Source organism: Homarus americanus, unplaced genomic scaffold, assembly GCF_018991925.1.
Source record: "Homarus americanus isolate GMGI-L3 unplaced genomic scaffold, GMGI_Hamer_2.0 scaffold4060, whole genome shotgun sequence".
Lineage (NCBI taxonomy): Eukaryota > Metazoa > Arthropoda > Malacostraca > Decapoda > Nephropidae > Homarus > Homarus americanus.
The window spans coordinates 10,035,677-10,052,810 of record NW_024746161.1 but is presented as its reverse complement, the minus strand read 5'-3'; the positions used below and the strand labels follow the sequence as shown (position 1 = coordinate 10,052,810).

The 17,134-nt window shown below is 39.9% G+C and overlaps 4 protein-coding genes across 4 annotated transcripts; 2 read left to right on the top strand and 2 right to left on the bottom strand.

Annotated features, from left to right (window-relative positions):
* Positions 1 to 263: 263 nt before the first annotated feature.
* Positions 264 to 5,857, bottom strand: LOC121878986. The gene is made up of 4 exons (XM_042385437.1): positions 5,752 to 5,857; positions 5,220 to 5,565; positions 2,042 to 2,445; positions 264 to 756 (listed from the first exon to the last, which is right to left on the bottom strand). Exons 1-4 carry the CDS (start codon positions 5,761 to 5,763, stop codon positions 364 to 366), a joined length of 1,155 nt encoding a protein of 384 aa, XP_042241371.1. The 5' UTR covers positions 5,764 to 5,857; the 3' UTR covers positions 264 to 363.
* Positions 1,704 to 2,526, top strand: LOC121879000 (cold and drought-regulated protein CORA-like). Its single transcript, XM_042385451.1, has 2 exons — positions 1,704 to 1,814; positions 1,964 to 2,526. The coding sequence occupies exons 1-2, from the start codon at positions 1,803 to 1,805 to the stop codon at positions 2,408 to 2,410; spliced, it is 459 nt and encodes a 152-aa protein (XP_042241385.1). The 5' UTR covers positions 1,704 to 1,802; the 3' UTR covers positions 2,411 to 2,526.
* Positions 5,858 to 6,512: 655 nt separating the features above from the next.
* Positions 6,513 to 16,559, top strand: LOC121878985 (spidroin-1-like). The gene is made up of 4 exons (XM_042385435.1): positions 6,513 to 6,623; positions 6,773 to 7,216; positions 13,719 to 14,126; positions 16,082 to 16,559. The coding sequence occupies exons 1-4, from the start codon at positions 6,612 to 6,614 to the stop codon at positions 16,472 to 16,474; spliced, it is 1,257 nt and encodes a 418-aa protein (XP_042241369.1). The 5' UTR covers positions 6,513 to 6,611; the 3' UTR covers positions 16,475 to 16,559.
* Positions 9,991 to 10,774, bottom strand: LOC121879059 (ATP-dependent RNA helicase A-like). Its single transcript, XM_042385547.1, has 2 exons — positions 10,670 to 10,774; positions 9,991 to 10,483 (listed from the first exon to the last, which is right to left on the bottom strand). Exons 1-2 carry the CDS (start codon positions 10,679 to 10,681, stop codon positions 10,091 to 10,093), a joined length of 405 nt encoding a protein of 134 aa, XP_042241481.1. The 5' UTR covers positions 10,682 to 10,774; the 3' UTR covers positions 9,991 to 10,090.
* Positions 16,560 to 17,134: the final 575 nt, after the last annotated feature.

Genomic DNA, 17,134 nt, shown 5'->3' with positions numbered 1-17,134 from the left:
TAAAAGTCCTGTTAAAATTAATAATAATTATAATCATCAATGGCAATATAAAGAATAAAGAAATTAAAAAACGAGGAAGGATCATCTTGGAGACATAACATCAACTATATATTGTGTGGGAGAGGACCCAGCAAGCAAGGAGGGCGACTACGATGAGAGATCATTTATCATAACATGATCATCCACAGCTCCTCCAGCATTATTATTGTATTTAAACTTACACAAATACGAACTATAATATTAGAAGGTAATAAAATCAATGCTTCGGAGAATTTCAAATTTTATTCAAGATTATTAGTTGCATATGAATCAGAATTTACAGGACTTGAAAACGGAAAGTGGAAATCTTAATAAAAAGTCACGTTAACGTCCATATCTCCCATACCCACTGAAGCCACCAAAGCCACCACTGTGCCCTCGAAAGCCGCCATAGCGACTAAAGTCAGGTTCGGGGTCTGCGTCAGCGCTCCTTTTGCCATAGTGGTGCTGGCGGCTAATTCCTTGGAAGCCACCATAACCACCGTAACCTCCATAGCTTAGATGACCAGCACTGGGATCAGCCTCGGGGTCAGCCAGAGCTTCGGCATCGGCGCTTCTCTTGCCCCGGTAGGGACCATAGCCTCCATAGCCACCAAATCCACCATGGGATCTGCCGCCGAAGCTCCCAAATCCTCTATGGAAACCCGGGTCAGCTTCCGGGAGGGGCTCAGCGTTCCCAGTCACTGCAAGTGTGGCCACGAGGGCGAGTGCTGCTACCTGCATGAGGAAGATAATTAAGATCAAATTATCACTCACATGTATCTGTGCATAAATGCAATTTTGTCATGAATATTTTATGATCATTCAAAAACTCTCGTAACTGGATTTAGGTTATTAAAATGCAAAGTTAACGAACACTGAATTAAAATTGATTATATATTATACTTTTAGTACAGAACTTACCAAGACCTTCATGCTGGGGTGTTTCAGCAAGAACTGTGCCGTGAAGGAGGTTGTCGGTCCTTTTATACCTCTCGCTCAAGACACCCCGCCACCATTAGACCACGCTGGACTCTTTGGTTCCAAGGACGTACCCAGATTTCTTTGTAAATAATGTAAGGTTGATCATCATGACGTTAGTTTTATATTTAGAAAAAATAATTTAGGCCAGTACCTCGGAAGCCACTATAGGAACCATAGTCCCTAGATGACCAGCACTGGGATCAGCCTCAGGGTCAGGCAGAGCTTCTGCCTCGGCTTCTCTGGCGTGGTTTTTTTTTCCGTGTTGTGTTGTGTTTCACAGGTACCACAGATTAAACCAGGAAGTAAGGCATACTTTTGTTGCGTAGTGAAAATGAAATAGGAAGAGCACGTTTTCTTCGGCATTTATACCCACTACTAACTCGTAACAAAAAAGTATATAAGTAAAATGGAAAACCTAAGAATATATTTTATAGTTATGTAAAATGGGTGAAGAATAAACTCGGAAGCAATTGACTAATTTGCATATCGTATCGTCTTACAAATATTCTAAAATTTTCGATTATATATTAAAGAATTGTTTTCCTTTAAAACTCTTCTACAGTAATGAAAATCAAAACTTTCTAGGTTGAAAAACAATCTCTTTATTAAGATATTAGAAGATACTAACTCACACGGAAGGCGGAGCGTGAGAGTTCTTGTACCGACGACACACACACAGCTCCATAAGACCTTGGAAACAGTTCATTCAGCGTTGCTTGGTGAAGGTTGCGTTTCGGGTGGGAGGTATAAAAGGAGCGTCAGCCTCCCTCAAACCACAGTTCAAGCTGAAACACCTCAGCATGAAGGTCTTGGTGAGTCTTCAAATCATTTCAATGTTGTAAAATAATGTCATCTCATTTTTTATTGTGTCGTTGTAAATGTTAAATTTAGTATAATTTATTCTTTCTACATATAACATGTTTGTCCATTTTGTTTTCGTCACGTTATTATCTTTGTACAGGTAGCAGCACTCGCCCTCGTGGCCACACTTGCAGTGACCGGGAGCGCTGAGCCCCTCCCAGAAGCTGACCCGGGTTACCATAGTGGATTTAGAGGCTTCGGTGGCAGATCCCATGGAGGATTTGGAGGCTTCAGCGGCAGATCCCATGGAGGATATGGTGGTTATGGTGGTCATGGTGCCTACCGTGGCAAGAGAAACGCCGAGGCAAATCCTCAACCCGAAGCCGAAGCTTTGGCTGAGCCTGAGGCTGATCCCAGTGGTGGTCATGTAAGGTATGGTGGCTACGGTGTTTATGGTGGCTTCCAAGGAATTGGCCAGCACCACCACCACCATGGCAAAAGAAGCGCTGACGCAGACCCCGAACCTGACTTTAGTCGTTATGGCGGCTTTGGAGGGCAACCTGGTGGCTTTGGTGGCTTCAGAAGATATGGAGGATACGGACGATAACGCAATTTTTAGAAATTCCATCAACTGTATATCGGCTGTTGCAACAATTGCATGATTTAAGAATAAAATTGAATAAAATACTACAAGGAAATGTCAATAAAATCAAGCATACTTAACCAATGACTGATATCATTATCCTATTTGCATGTCCTTTGGTACTCCTATTAACTATAGACATCCGGGCGTGTGCCTGTCTGTTCCAGTTGTAGCTCCAACACGGTAACAGTTACAAATCTGAAGCCCACACACACACACACACACACACACACACACATATTACTTGGGTCCCAAGGTTGTGCAACTTTGTTATTATTATTCGCCACGGGCTACTGGGTGGTCCAGGCAAGACCCACGAAAAATACACAATCGTGATATCGCCACGACAATTGCGGGAAGTGATTAGAGATGTCAGGTAGAGCAACCTATAGTACTCAAGGTTATACAGTATATAACTAACCCGAAACTCGCTAAAATCAGGACGTTATTCCTACAAATTGATTCTCATCACTTTCGCATTGTACTAAACGTGGTTAGGGATTATATATATATATATATATATATATATATATATATATATATATATATATATATATATATATATATATATATATATATATATATATATATATATATATATATATATATATATATATATACGGATACTGAATAAACAAAGGCAAAAATTCGCCTGTTTTCTCAATGTATTTTTTAATTATATGACAGGAATTTAATGAACATACAACGTAAACATCGTGTATGACAACAAGAAGCTGAAAGTTGCCCGAAAGTGTTTATCTTGTCAATAAGAAGAAAGGTTGCCTTTTTCTTTTCTTTTTAACGGTGAGTAGCTCACCAGCGCACAGGTCATCGACCCTCAACGGGGACTAGGGGGCGAAAACATATAAGTAAAAATAAATTAAAATAGAAAAGAAAAAGTTGTATTAATTTACACCACGAAGATGAGGAAAACCAGCTTTTTGAAGGGAGACAGATTGTATGTGTATGGAAACACAGAACAAGGCAGAGCATTCCACTTTTTGGCTGTGTGAGGAAAGAAGGATGTACTATGACGGGTTATTCTAGTGTGACCCACATCCACAGATGAAACGGTGGCCACAGCAGGCAAGACGAGTGTTACGAGTTCACGGCCTTGCCGGTAGTACATACAAGTGTAGTACATACAAGTGATCGCGAGCACGTTCGTGCCCTTGTGAGAGTTTGAACGCTCGTGACAGCGTACAGCGAATGAGGGTGCGCCACGTCCGTAGACTTGCATGGTTAATTAGTGTGCGCCAAGTCCGTAGACTTGCATCGTTTTCCATCGTAAATAAAATTGTTAACTAATGCCTTCCTAAAGAAACCATCGACATGGGACCAGGTTTGTTCCACTCAACGAATTTTTTTGCGATTTTTTCACCAAGTTTGATGAGAAACGATTGTGCCGTTTCGGCTGCCCAGAACAGACACACACACACACACAGCCACACGCCTAGTCCTATAGTATATTAGATGATGTACAATCTACCGAACATTGCCGATTAATGAACCTGTAAAAGAGAGAGTGAAGCAACATTGTGGCGAAGTGAAAGGAATGAAAGATCTGAGTAATCTGATGGCTGCTATGGCGAACCATTGTAGAATTATAAGTAAAAAAAAAAAAATATTGATTCTGTTTAAGGAATACGTCACTGTCAGTGATGGCTGGTGAGAAAAGCTTTACAATCTTTACACCATTATGATATTGACCCAAAATACAACACTACCTGGTCAACAACTTCTGTAAAATAATCATCTTATCTCAGATCCGAAATCCATCTCAGCACTTTGGTTCTTGATGACTAACAGATTTCGAATAGTTGTATTTGTAAGACTAAGGAACTAAGAAGTCAACAAAGACGTGAAGCTGTTAAATGTTCATGCTGTTGTTCTCGGAATATATACGTTGGTAAATTATATCTCCATTAAATATCTTATTCCAATAATTTTAGGGTGAGTATTAGTCTTATATGAATACTGTACTCCTTACAGTTTTCCTTATAACTCTCAATCTTTGTGTATCTTTTGATCATCCCTTTAACAACAAATTCATCCAACGACCGGCATCCTATGAAGTGTAATTGAAATTTGTATAATATGCCCCAAAAAACTATTCTTCGAGTCAATTTTAGTTTTAAGGGCGCAAGTATGCAATTATAACAGCCTGGACCTATTCCACACGGCAAATGGTCTCCCAAATAAAGGTCGACAGAACACAATCGAGAATTTTAATAAATGGCAAAGGAGCATAGTGACATGAACTCTCCTCTGGGGCAAGTAATTTCTCAATATTTAATAAACAATTATCATTCTAGGATATACAACTTGTCAGTCACGTCACCACCAAATCAATGCTAAAAGTCCTGTTAAAATTAATAATAATTATAATCATCAATGGCAATATAAAGAATAAAGAAATTAAAAAACGAGGAAGGATCATCTTGGAGACATAACATCAACTATATATTGTGTGGGAGAGGACCCAGCAAGCAAGGAGGGCGACTACGATGAGAGATCATTTATCATAACATGATCATCCACAGCTCCTCCAGCATTATTATTGTATTTAAACTTACACAAATACGAACTATAATATTAGAAGGTAATAAAATCAATGCTTCGGAGAATTTCAAATTTTATTCAAGATTATTAGTTGCATATGAATCAGAATTTACAGGACTTGAAAACGGAAAGTGGAAATCTTAATAAAAAGTCACGTTAACGTCCATATCTCCCATACCCACTGAAGCCACCGAAAGCCATCAGCCACCACTGTGCCCTCCAAAGCCGCCATAGCGACAAAAGCCAGGTTCGGGGTCTGCGTCAGCGCTCCTTTTGCCATAGTGGTGCTGGCGGCTAATTCCTTGGAAGCCACCATAACCACCGTAACCTCCATAGCTTAGATGACCAGCACTGGGATCAGCCTCGGGGTCAGCCAGAGCTTCGGCTTCAGCGCTTCTTTTGCCGCGGTAGCCACCATAGCCTCCATAGCCACCAAATCCACCATGGGATCTGCCCCCGAAGCTCCCAAATCCTCTATGGAAACCCGGGTCAGCTTCCGGGAGGGGCTCAGCGTTCCCAGTCACTGCAAGTGTGGCCACGAGGGCGAGTGCTGCTACCTGCATGAGGAAGATAATTAAGATCAAATTATCACTCACATGTATCTGTGCATAAATGCAATTTTGTCATGATTATTTTATGATCATTCAAAAACTCACGCAACTGGATTTAGGTTATTAAAATGCAAAGTTAACGAACACTGAATTAAAATTGATTATATATTATACTTTTAGTACAGAACTTACCAAGACCTTCATGCTGGGGTGTTTCAGCAAGAACTGTGCCGTGAAGGAGGTTGTCGGTCCTTTTATACCTCTCGCTCAAGACACCCCGCCACCATTAGACCACGCTGGACTCTTTGGTTCCAAGGACGTACCCAGATTTCTTTGTAAATAATGTAAGGTTGATCATCATGACGTTAGTTTTATATTTAGAAAAAATAATTTAGGCCAGTACCTCGGAAGCCACTATAGGAACCATAGTCCCTAGATGACCAGCACTGGGATCAGCCTCAGGGTCAGGCAGAGCTTCTGCCTCGGCTTCTCTGGCGTGGTTTTTTTTTCCGTGTTGTGTTGTGTTTCACAGGTACCACAGATTAAACCAGGAAGTAAGGCATACTTTTGTTGCGTAGTGAAAATGAAATAGGAAGAGCACGTTTTCTTCGGCATTTATACCCACTACTAACTCGTAACAAAAAAGTATATAAGTAAAATGGAAAACCTAAGAATATATTTTATAGTTATGTAAAATGGGTGAAGAATAAACTCGGAAGCAATTGACTAATTTGCATATCGTATCGTCTTACAAATATTCTAAAATTTTCGATTATATATTAAAGAATTGTTTTCCTTTAAAACTCTTCTACAGTAATGAAAATCAAAACTTTCTAGGTTGAAAAACAATCTCTTTATTAAGATATTAGAAGATACTAACTCACACGGAAGGCGGAGCGTGAGAGTTCTTGTACCGACGACACACACACAGCTCCATAAGACCTTGGAAACAGTTCATTCAGCGTTGCTTGGTGAAGGTTGCGTTTCGGGTGGGAGGTATAAAAGGAGCGTCAGCCTCCCTCAAACCACAGTTCAAGCTGAAACACCTCAGCATGAAGGTCTTGGTGAGTCTTCAAATCATTTCAATGTTGTAAAATAATGTCATCTCATTTTTTATTGTGTCGTTGTAAATGTTAAATTTAGTATAATTTATTCTTTCTACATATAACATGTTTGTCCATTTTGTTTTCGTCACGTTATTATCTTTGTACAGGTAGCAGCACTCGCCCTCGTGGCCACACTTGCAGTGACCGGGAGCGCTGAGCCCCTCCCAGAAGCTGACCCGGGTTACCATAGTGGATTTAGAGGCTTCGGTGGCAGATCCCATGGAGGATTTGGAGGCTTCAGCGGCAGATCCCATGGAGGATATGGTGGTTATGGTGGTCATGGTGCCTACCGTGGCAAGAGAAACGCCGAGGCAAATCCTCAACCCGAAGCCGAAGCTTTGGCTGAGCCTGAGGCTGATCCCAGTGGTGGTCATGTAAGGTATGGTGGCTACGGTGTTTATGGTGGCTTCCAAGGAATTGGCCAGCACCACCACCACCATGGCAAAAGAAGCGCTGACGCAGACCCCGAACCTGACTTTAGTCGTTATGGCGGCTTTGGAGGGCAACCTGGTGGCTTTGGTGGCTTCAGAAGATATGGAGGATACGGACGATAACGCAATTTTTAGAAATTCCATCAACTGTATATCGGCTGTTGCAACAATTGCATGATTTAAGAATAAAATTGAATAAAATACTACAAGGAAATGTCAATAAAATCAAGCATACTTAACCAATGACTGATATCATTATCCTATTTGCATGTCCTTTGGTACTCCTATTAACTATAGACATCCGGGCGTGTGCCTGTCTGTTCCAGTTGTAGCTCCAACACGGTAACAGTTACAAATCTGAAGCCCCACACACACACACACACACACACACACACACACACACACACACATACACAATCACACACACAAACACACACACACACACACACACACACACACACACACACATACACAATCACACACACATACACAATCACACACACACACACACACACACACACACACACACACACACACACACACACACACATATTACTTGGGTCCCAAGGTTGTGCAACTTTGTTATTATTATTCGCCACGGACTACTGGGTGGTCCAGGCAAGACCCACGAAAAATACACAATCGTGATATCGCCACGACAATTGCGGGAAGTGATTAGAGATGTCAGGTAGAGCAACCTATAGTACTCAAGGTTATACAGTATATAACTAACCCGAAACTCGCTAAAATCAGGACGTTATTCCTACAAATTGATTCTCATCACTTTCGCATTGTACTAAACGTGGTTAGGGATATATATATATATATATATATATATATATATATATATATATATATATATATATATATATATATATATATATATATATATATACGGATACTGAATAAACAAAGGCAAAAATTCGCCTGTTTTCTCAATGTATTTTTTAATAATATGACAGGAATGTAATGAACATACAACGTAAACATCGTGTATGACAACAAGAAGCTGAAAGTTGCCCGAAAGTGTTTATCTTGTCAATAAGAAGAAAGGTTGCCTTTTTTTTTTTTTTTAACGGTGAGTAGCTCACCAGCGCACAGGTCATCGACCCTCAACGGGGACTAGGGGGCGAAAAAATATAAATAAAAATAAATTAAAATTAGAAAAGAAAAAAGTTGTATTAATTTACACCACGAAGATGAGGAAAACCAGCTTTTTGAAGGGAGACAGATTGTATGTGTATGGAAACACAGAACAAGGCAGAGCATTCCACTTTTTGGCTGTGTGAGGAAAGAAGGATGTACTATGACGGGTTATTCTAGTGTGACCCACATCCACAGATGAAACGGTGGCCACAGCAGGCAAGACGAGTGTTACGAGTTCACGGCCTTGCCGGTAGTACATACAAGTGTAGTACATACAAGTGATCGCGAGCACGTTCGTGCCCTTGTGAGAGTTTGAACGCTCGTGACAGCGTACAGCGAATGAGGGTGCGCCACGTCCGTAGACTTGCATGGTTAATTAGTGTGCGCCAAGTCCGTAGACTTGCATCGTTTTCCATCGTAAATAAAATTGTTAACTAATGCCTTCCTAAAGAAACCATCGACATGGGACCAGGTTTGTTCCACTCAACGAATTTTTTTGCGATTTTTTCACCAAGTTTGATGAGAAACGATTGTGCCGTTTCGGCTGCCCAGAACAGACACACACACACACACAGCCACACGCCTAGTCCTATAGTATATTAGATGATGTACAATCTACCGAACATTGCCGATTAATGAACCTGTAAAAGAGAGAGTGAAGCAACATTGTGGCGAAGTGAAAGGAATGAAAGATCTGAGTAATCTGATGGCTGCTATGGCGAACCATTGTAGAATTATAAGTAAAAAAAAAAAAATATTGATTCTGTTTAAGGAATACGTCACTGTCACTGATGGCTGGTGAGAAAAGCTTTACAATCTTTACACCATTATGATATTGACCCAAAATACAACACTACCTGGTCAACAACTTCTGTAAAATAATCATCTTATCTCAGATCCGAAATCCATCTCAGCACTTTTGTTCTTGATGACTAACAGATTTCGAATAGTTGTATTTGTAAGACTAAGGAACTAAGAAGTCAACAAAGACGTGAAGCTGTTAAATGTTCATGCTGTTGTTTTCGGAATATATACGTTGGTAAATTATATCTCCATTAAATATCTTATTCCAATAATTTTAGGGTGAGTATTAGTCTTATATGAATACTGTACTCCTTACAGTTTTCCTTATAACTCTCAATCTTTGTGTATCTTTTGATCATCCCTTTAACAACAAATTCATCCAACGACCGGCATCCTATGAAGTGTAATTGAAATTTGTATAATATGCCCCAAAAAACTATTCTTCGAGTCAATTTTAGTTTTAAGGGCGCAAGTATGCAATTATAACAGCCTGGACCTATTCCACACGGCAAATGGTCTCCCAAATAAAGGTCGACAGAACACAATCGAGAATTTTAATAAATGGCAAAGGAGCATAGTGACATGAACTCTCCTCTGGGGCAAGTAATTTCTCAATATTTAATAAACAATTATCATTCTAGGATATACAACTTGTCAGTCACGTCACCACCAAATCAATGCTAAAAGTCCTGTTAAAATTAATAATAATTATAATCATCAATGGCAATATAAAGAATAAAGAAATTAAAAAACGAGGAAGGATCATCTTGGAGACATAACATCAACTATATATTGTGTGGGAGAGGACCCAGCAAGCAAGGAGGGCGACTACGATGAGAGATCATTTATCATAACATGATCATCCACAGCTCCTCCAGCATTATTATTGTATTTAAACTTACACAAATACGAACTATAATATTAGAAGGTAATAAAATCAATGCTTCGGAGAATTTCAAATTTTATTCAAGATTATTAGTTGCATATGAATCAGAATTTACAGGACTTGAAAACGGAAAGTGGAAATCTTAATAAAAAGTCACGTTAACGTCCATATCTCCCATACCCACTGAAGCCACCAAAGCCACCACTGTGCCCTCGAAAGCCGCCATAGCGACTAAAGTCAGGTTCGGGGTCTGCGTCAGCGCTCCTTTTGCCATAGTGGTGCTGGCGGCTAATTCCTTGGAAGCCACCATAACCACCGTAACCTCCATAGCTTAGATGACCAGCACTGGGATCAGCCTCGGGGTCAGCCAGAGCTTCGGCATCGGCGCTTCTCTTGCCCCGGTAGGGACCATAGCCTCCATAGCCACCAAATCCACCATGGGATCTGCCGCCGAAGCTCCCAAATCCTCTATGGAAACCCGGGTCAGCTTCCGGGAGGGGCTCAGCGTTCCCAGTCACTGCAAGTGTGGCCACGAGGGCGAGTGCTGCTACCTGCATGAGGAAGATAATTAAGATCAAATTATCACTCACATGTATCTGTGCATAAATGCAATTTTGTCATGAATATTTTATGATCATTCAAAAACTCTCGTAACTGGATTTAGGTTATTAAAATGCAAAGTTAACGAACACTGAATTAAAATTGATTATATATTATACTTTTAGTACAGAACTTACCAAGACCTTCATGCTGGGGTGTTTCAGCAAGAACTGTGCCGTGAAGGAGGTTGTCGGTCCTTTTATACCTCTCGCTCAAGACACCCCGCCACCATTAGACCACGCTGGACTCTTTGGTTCCAAGGACGTACCCAGATTTCTTTGTAAATAATGTAAGGTTGATCATCATGACGTTAGTTTTATATTTTGGATCTTCGGAGGCCAAATGGTTGAAGAATGTTTTTGTATCACATGCACTGAATAATAGAGGGAGGAATCTTACAAAGTCAAATACATTACAACCTGGAACTAACCTCCGTACTGGCAGAACAATTACACGCTACTAAAATTACCAGAAGACAAAATAACAAACATAAGGCTGTATTGACCGCTGTCATACATGTTAGTTAACTTAAAAGCAGACGATTCATATTACGCTTAATAGTCCATAAAACATGTCGCTTTAACTTGTTTCTTGAGTCCCTCTCTATAATGGTGTGAGACCGACAGCTGGCCCCAACTGTACAACCTTTATAGCAGTGGTTCTTAACCTTTTTACTACCACGCCCCCTCTAGGCATTGGTCCTTCCCTCCACGCCCCCTCTAGGAATTGGTCCTTCCCTCCACGCCCCCTCTAGGAATTAGTCCTTCCCTCCACGCCCCCCTTGCATCTATGAACAAAACATAAGGCACGTGTAAGGTAAGATAAACATCACCACGTGCTCATGAACACCACAACATCATGATAATCACAACCACATGATCAATAACAAACATATGATCGTAAGGTTCGTAAACACTACAAGTGACTACAATCATACATGATCATAAACACCACCATATCATTAACAAGCATCACATTATCATAAACACCACCACATAATTATTAAGTAAATATTAACAAACACCACAACATTATAGTAAACACATCATGATCATAAACATATGAGTATTAAGAAACAAATCAATATCATCATAAACAACTTTACCATAACCACCGTTACCACCACATGATTTTAAGCACCACCAACTTCTGATAAAATACAAACGGAATTCAAAACTTGTGAATAACAAACAGAGCAACACATGCGTGTTCACAATTCACCAATAAACTTATGACTGCTTACTATTTTTAGGTAAATATAACAACTGGGATAAACATACCTCAACAGCCTTAACTGAATAATTGTGAGAGAAGAGGAATTATTGCCACGGACGTGTGCAGATGACTGGGAGAGAACGGGGCTCACCAGTCACCAACGAGCAGTATACAGGTCCAGGACGAGTTAACCCCCCCCCATGAGTTTCGAAGGAGAGGGAGGGTCAATAAGTACAGAAAATGGTAAGCCCTAAGTAAAAAAAGTAGCCTAAAAAAACTAAAGTTATAAGGCGATACTTTTGCATTTTTTCATAAACTTCTCAATATTAGCCCACGCTCTTGTTAAAAAAATAAAAACTATAATTATAATTAGAGAAATTCCTACTTTTTCCCTAGGGCTTGCGCCCCCCTGGAAATTACTGACGCCCCAAAAAGGGGGGCGCGCCCCCCAGGTTAAGAACCACTGCTAGTGTATAGGGAATGAGACCGGCTGGCTAATATTATTCAGTGTTATAGAAGAAACATATTTTTTCGGAGGAATAATAATAATAATAATAATAATAATAATAATAATAATAATAATAATAATAATAATAATAATAATAATAAACAATCGGTGCATAATTATATGTTAATTAAGTTAAATTCGAATGTATATATATATATATATATATATATATATGTATACAGTAGATAGGACAAGTATATAAACAGCTATTCTACAAAATTATGTTGAATATAGCATAGGGGCCTTCAAGCCTCACTTAAAAGGCACTGGGTAATGAGAAAAACATTTAGTGAAGGGAAAGTGCTGGCGCTTAAACCCAGTCAACAAAGGATCAAGGGTAAGAAGGTTGTGTGCCCTGTACATGAGTGTCCGACCACCACTGTGACACTCGAGCATTTCCACTTCGCTTCCCCCGGGCCAGTTTACATACGCTTCGAAAACACAAAAATAACGAGAAAAGACACAATAGACATGAGAGAATAAAATTTCGCCAGTCTTTTTTTTCACGATATAAACACTGAGCTCCTTTTCTCAAGTAGACGGGCGGGTGATTTCTTTCGCAAGTGAGATCACGATTAGGATGGAAAAGACCAAGTTTCAAGGTGGAATGGTGTTGACGAAGCTTCGAGTGTCGTGTCGTTACATCACTACACTGTGACTAAACCTTCCGATTTTGGGAGACTTTTTTATTTCTAGCATTACAACTAACAAAGCAGTTACGAGTTATGAAAATTAACCTTACAGTAATTGCCTATTAAAGGAAAGGATTTTTTTGATAGTAAATATACCTAATTAAAACTTAAATATAATAAAGAGGATCGTGTGTTTTACCAATCCTCTTCCAGGTAATATTCCATCACACTGTACAAACTTACTGAGCATTAAAGAATATAGAAGCAACTGTTTAATAATGCAACACTGATTATCATTTACGGGTAGCTTGGGTACAGATATATCAACGTAAATCTTCATTTAAAAATAAATAGTGAATCGGTAGTGCAGATGTTAAAATGTCGGTGAATTGCTCTACTGTCCCGTGTTCTACTTAATTTGACGACACAGTCCACGCGATAATATTTTGGTCAATAGAGACTTCATGCAATTCACTTGGTAAATAGAAAAACGACGTCATCATTATCGTTCCTGTTCCATGGCCAAAGATATCTTGGTAAGACCTTGTACACAGCCTGACCAGTGTCTCCTGATGGTGGGAGAGACACGGCTCATTGAGGTATAAAGACTGTCAACCGCCTTCTAAACCTGAACGTCTGGGCTCAGTTTCCGCTGAAACACCCAAGCATGAAGGTCTTGGTGAGTCATCTATTGCGATTTTGATTCTATAATTTTTATTTCAGTTTCGTCCAATCTTCAAGTGGTGATATGCATGATTTAATCTTGTTAAATAGAATTCGGCATACAGTGTCGAGTATGAAAATTTGGTCTTCCTCTATATCCACTAACAGGTAGCAGCACTCGCCCTCGTGGCCACACTTGCAGTGAATGGGAGCGCTGAGCCCCTCCCAGAAGCTGACCCGGGTTTCCATAGAGGATTTGGAGGCTTCGGTGGCAGATCCCATGGAGGGTTTGGTGGCTATGGTGGTCATGGTGGCTATCGCGGCAAGAGAAGCACCGAAGCCAACCCTCAACCCAAAGCCGAGGCTCTGGCTGACCCTAAGGCTGATCCCAGTGCTGGTCATCTAGGCTATGGCGCCTACGTTGGTTATGATGCCTTCCAAGGAGTTGGCCACCTGCACCATTATGGCAAAAGGAGCGCTGAAGCAGACCCCGAACCTGGCTTTAGTCGTTATGGCGGCTTTGGAGGGATTGGTGGTGGCTTTGATGGCTTCAATAGATATGGCGGATACAGACGATAATGTGGTCTTATCAGGATCTTGATCAGTATTGACGATGACGGCAATTTCTGTAACATTCCCAAATGAACAATAGTAATAAACTTTGCAAGCTGTAAAATATATTCATTTTACTTTCCATCCCACAAATGCATTTCCTTCATTAACATTTGTTTATTTAAATTTGGTGAAGGTAATGAGGATAATGATGGTAATAATGATAACATGAATGATTTGAGCTCAAAAGTCTTCCTCCTTAATGACTTACTACTGATGAAATTTTCTAGTAATTTATATTTAACAGCACAACAGTGCTAAAAGAGGCGGCTAAACACCAATATACTTGTCGTTGGCAATTGTCGGGTAATGATTTATTATCAATCAAACAACACGTCTTTGACCACACCGACTGACACTACATGCTGGATATAATACTATTAACTAACGGAAGGATGAACAATGATCATACAATAATTATAAGACTGTATTAATGACGCAAATGCTATATAGCGATTTTTAATAAATGGGAAAGATTAAATATGTCCTCGAAGTTTTATCATTCAATTTCTCTTTCTGGTTTCTCCGTATCTTGTTGTATTATCGTATTATGATGACATTGAAGGATTTCGAAGCAAATCATTTCTCTTATATCCAAGAATAAGTCAGTACAGTGAGCTCTAACTTACGCTATACACGGCTCACCTTACACATGCCTCACACTACACACATCAAAACATTGTAAAAACATACCGATGGCCAGAAATAAATACAATGATTCCTGTATACGAAACCTTAATTCCCCCCCCCCCCGTGTGACGGTTTGTAAAGCTTGCTGTACAATCTGAACAAAAACATAAACTGTTGATCCAGTTGAAAACAGCTATGTGGAGGAGTCATGTGGTGGAGTCATTTGGCAAAATCATGCGATAGACTAAAGTGTTTAATTAATATAATGAAGTCACGTGGATTCAAGTCGCAGACAAGTGGTAGAGCCATGTGGTGGAGTCATGTGGTGGAGCTATGTTGAGTAATCATGAGTAGAATACAAATGGTGGTGTCGTGAGGTAGAATCATGTTAGACTCATGTGATGGATTTAAGATGTAATCATGTGATGGTCAAGAAGTAGCCTCATGTGGTGTAGGCATAAAATATGGTCATGTGTTGGAGTCATATTAGTGTTGTGTGGAGTTATGTGGAACAATCATATGAAAGAGTTATGTGGTAGTTATGTGGAAGAGTCATGTGGTAATCCTATGGGAGAGAGCCTTTAACAACAACAATAATGGTAGGTCTTAGTTCAGGTGGTTACAGTTTTGTGTTCTTTTTGTAGTTTGTAACTGGTAAGACGGAGTGAAATATGAAGAAGAGACTGAATTTGTACTTTAGTGAGAGTCATGTGAGCAGAAAATAGTTTACATTTAACATTTATAGCCATTAATATCTCGTGGGGTGAAATAAATACAAAAATAACAAAGACAAATTAGAGTAAATTGTTTTATTTTCTGTATATACACTTGTAGGGCAATATGAAAATTAATTATCTATTAATTAGGAGCTGCAAAACATTAAGTAACACGGAAGTCACAATCCTAAGTCTAAACTATTTTCACCAACCAGTGACTAAGTAAAATCAATGACATTTTGAGCTGACGTCACCATGAGTGTCCATGTACTGTTAACAGAGAAATTTGGGTGAGACCTTGAAAAATGGCCACTCAACGTCGCCAGGTAGAGGGAGTGTCTCATCTCAGAGAGGTATAAAAGAGTTCTCAGCCTCCTCTTACGGCACAGTTCAGGTTGAGACACATCAACATGAAGGTCTTGGTGAGTAGTACTGGTTAATTGAAGATACTTTATTTTCTTATTTATTTTCTACTTACAGTGTTAATGACACTTGTATTACCTATTGTATATAGGGTTTTGGAAACAGCATGTGCGTCCTAAAATTTAATTTGGTGTTAATATCCTTTTGCAGGTAGCAGCACTCGCCCTCGTGGCCACACTTGCAGTGACTGGGAGCGCTGAGCCCCTCCCGGAAGCTGACCCGGGTTTCCATAGAGGATTTGGAGGCTTCGGCGGCAGATCCCATGGAGGATTTGGTGGCTATGGTGGTCATGGCGGCTACCGCGGCAAGAGAAGTGCTGAAGCCGAAGCTCTGGCTGACCCCGAGGCTGATCCCAGTGCTGGTCATCTAAGCTATGGTGGCTACGGTGGTTATGGTGGCTTCCAAGGAATTGGTCGCCAGCACCACTATGGCAAAAGGAGCGCTGACGCAGACCCCGAACCTGGCTTTAGTCGTTATGGCGGCATTGGAGGGCACGGTGGTGGCTTTGGTGGCTTCAGTAGATATGGCGGATACGGACGATAATGTGGTCGTGTCAGGAACCTCATCAGTGTCAACTTCTGTAACATTTTCAATTGAACAATGGTAATAAACTTTGCAGGCTGTAAAATATATTCATTTTACTTTCCAACCCAAAATTATATTTCCGTCATTAGCATCTGTTTACTTAAATTTGGTGGAGGTAATGAGGATAATGATGGTAATAATGATAACTTGATTGATTTGCCTTCAAATGTCTTCCTCCTTAATGACTTAGTACTGATGAAATTTTCTAGTAATTTATATTTAACAGCACAACAGTGCTAAAAGAGGCAGATAAACACCAATATACTTCTCGTTGGCAATTGTCGGGTAATGATTTATTATCAATCAAACAACACGTCTTTGACCACACCGACTAACACTACATGCTGGATACAATACTATTAACTAACGGAAGGATGAACAATGATCATACAATAACTACAAGAATGCATTAATGACGCAAATGCTATATAGCGATTTATAATTGATGAGAAATATTAAAAATGTCCTCGAAGTTTTTATGATTCAATTTCTCTCTCTGATTTTCTACGTATCTTGTTGTATTATCGTATAATGATGACACTGAAAGGTTTTGATATAAATCATTTCTCTTATATCCAAGAATAAGTCAGTACAGTGAGCTCTAACGTACACTGGTTC

What these genes read in the sequence shown, in the direction of transcription:
- LOC121878986 (XM_042385437.1), bottom strand. An exon ending in TGGCGGCTTTGGAGGGCACA is followed by an intron (nt 2,446 to 5,219) that starts GTGGTGGCTGAT and finishes TTGTTGCAACAG; the next exon opens with CCGATATACAGTTGATGGAA. An exon ending in AAGCCTCTAAATCCACTATG is followed by an intron (nt 757 to 2,041) that starts GTAACCCGGGTC and finishes TTCCTCATGCAG; the next exon opens with GTAGCAGCACTCGCCCTCGT.
- LOC121878985 (XM_042385435.1), top strand. An exon ending in GATATGGAGGATACGGACGA is followed by an intron (nt 7,217 to 13,718) that starts TAACGCAATTTT and finishes ATCCACTAACAG; the next exon opens with GTAGCAGCACTCGCCCTCGT. An exon ending in GATATGGCGGATACAGACGA is followed by an intron (nt 14,127 to 16,081) that starts TAATGTGGTCTT and finishes ATCCTTTTGCAG; the next exon opens with GTAGCAGCACTCGCCCTCGT.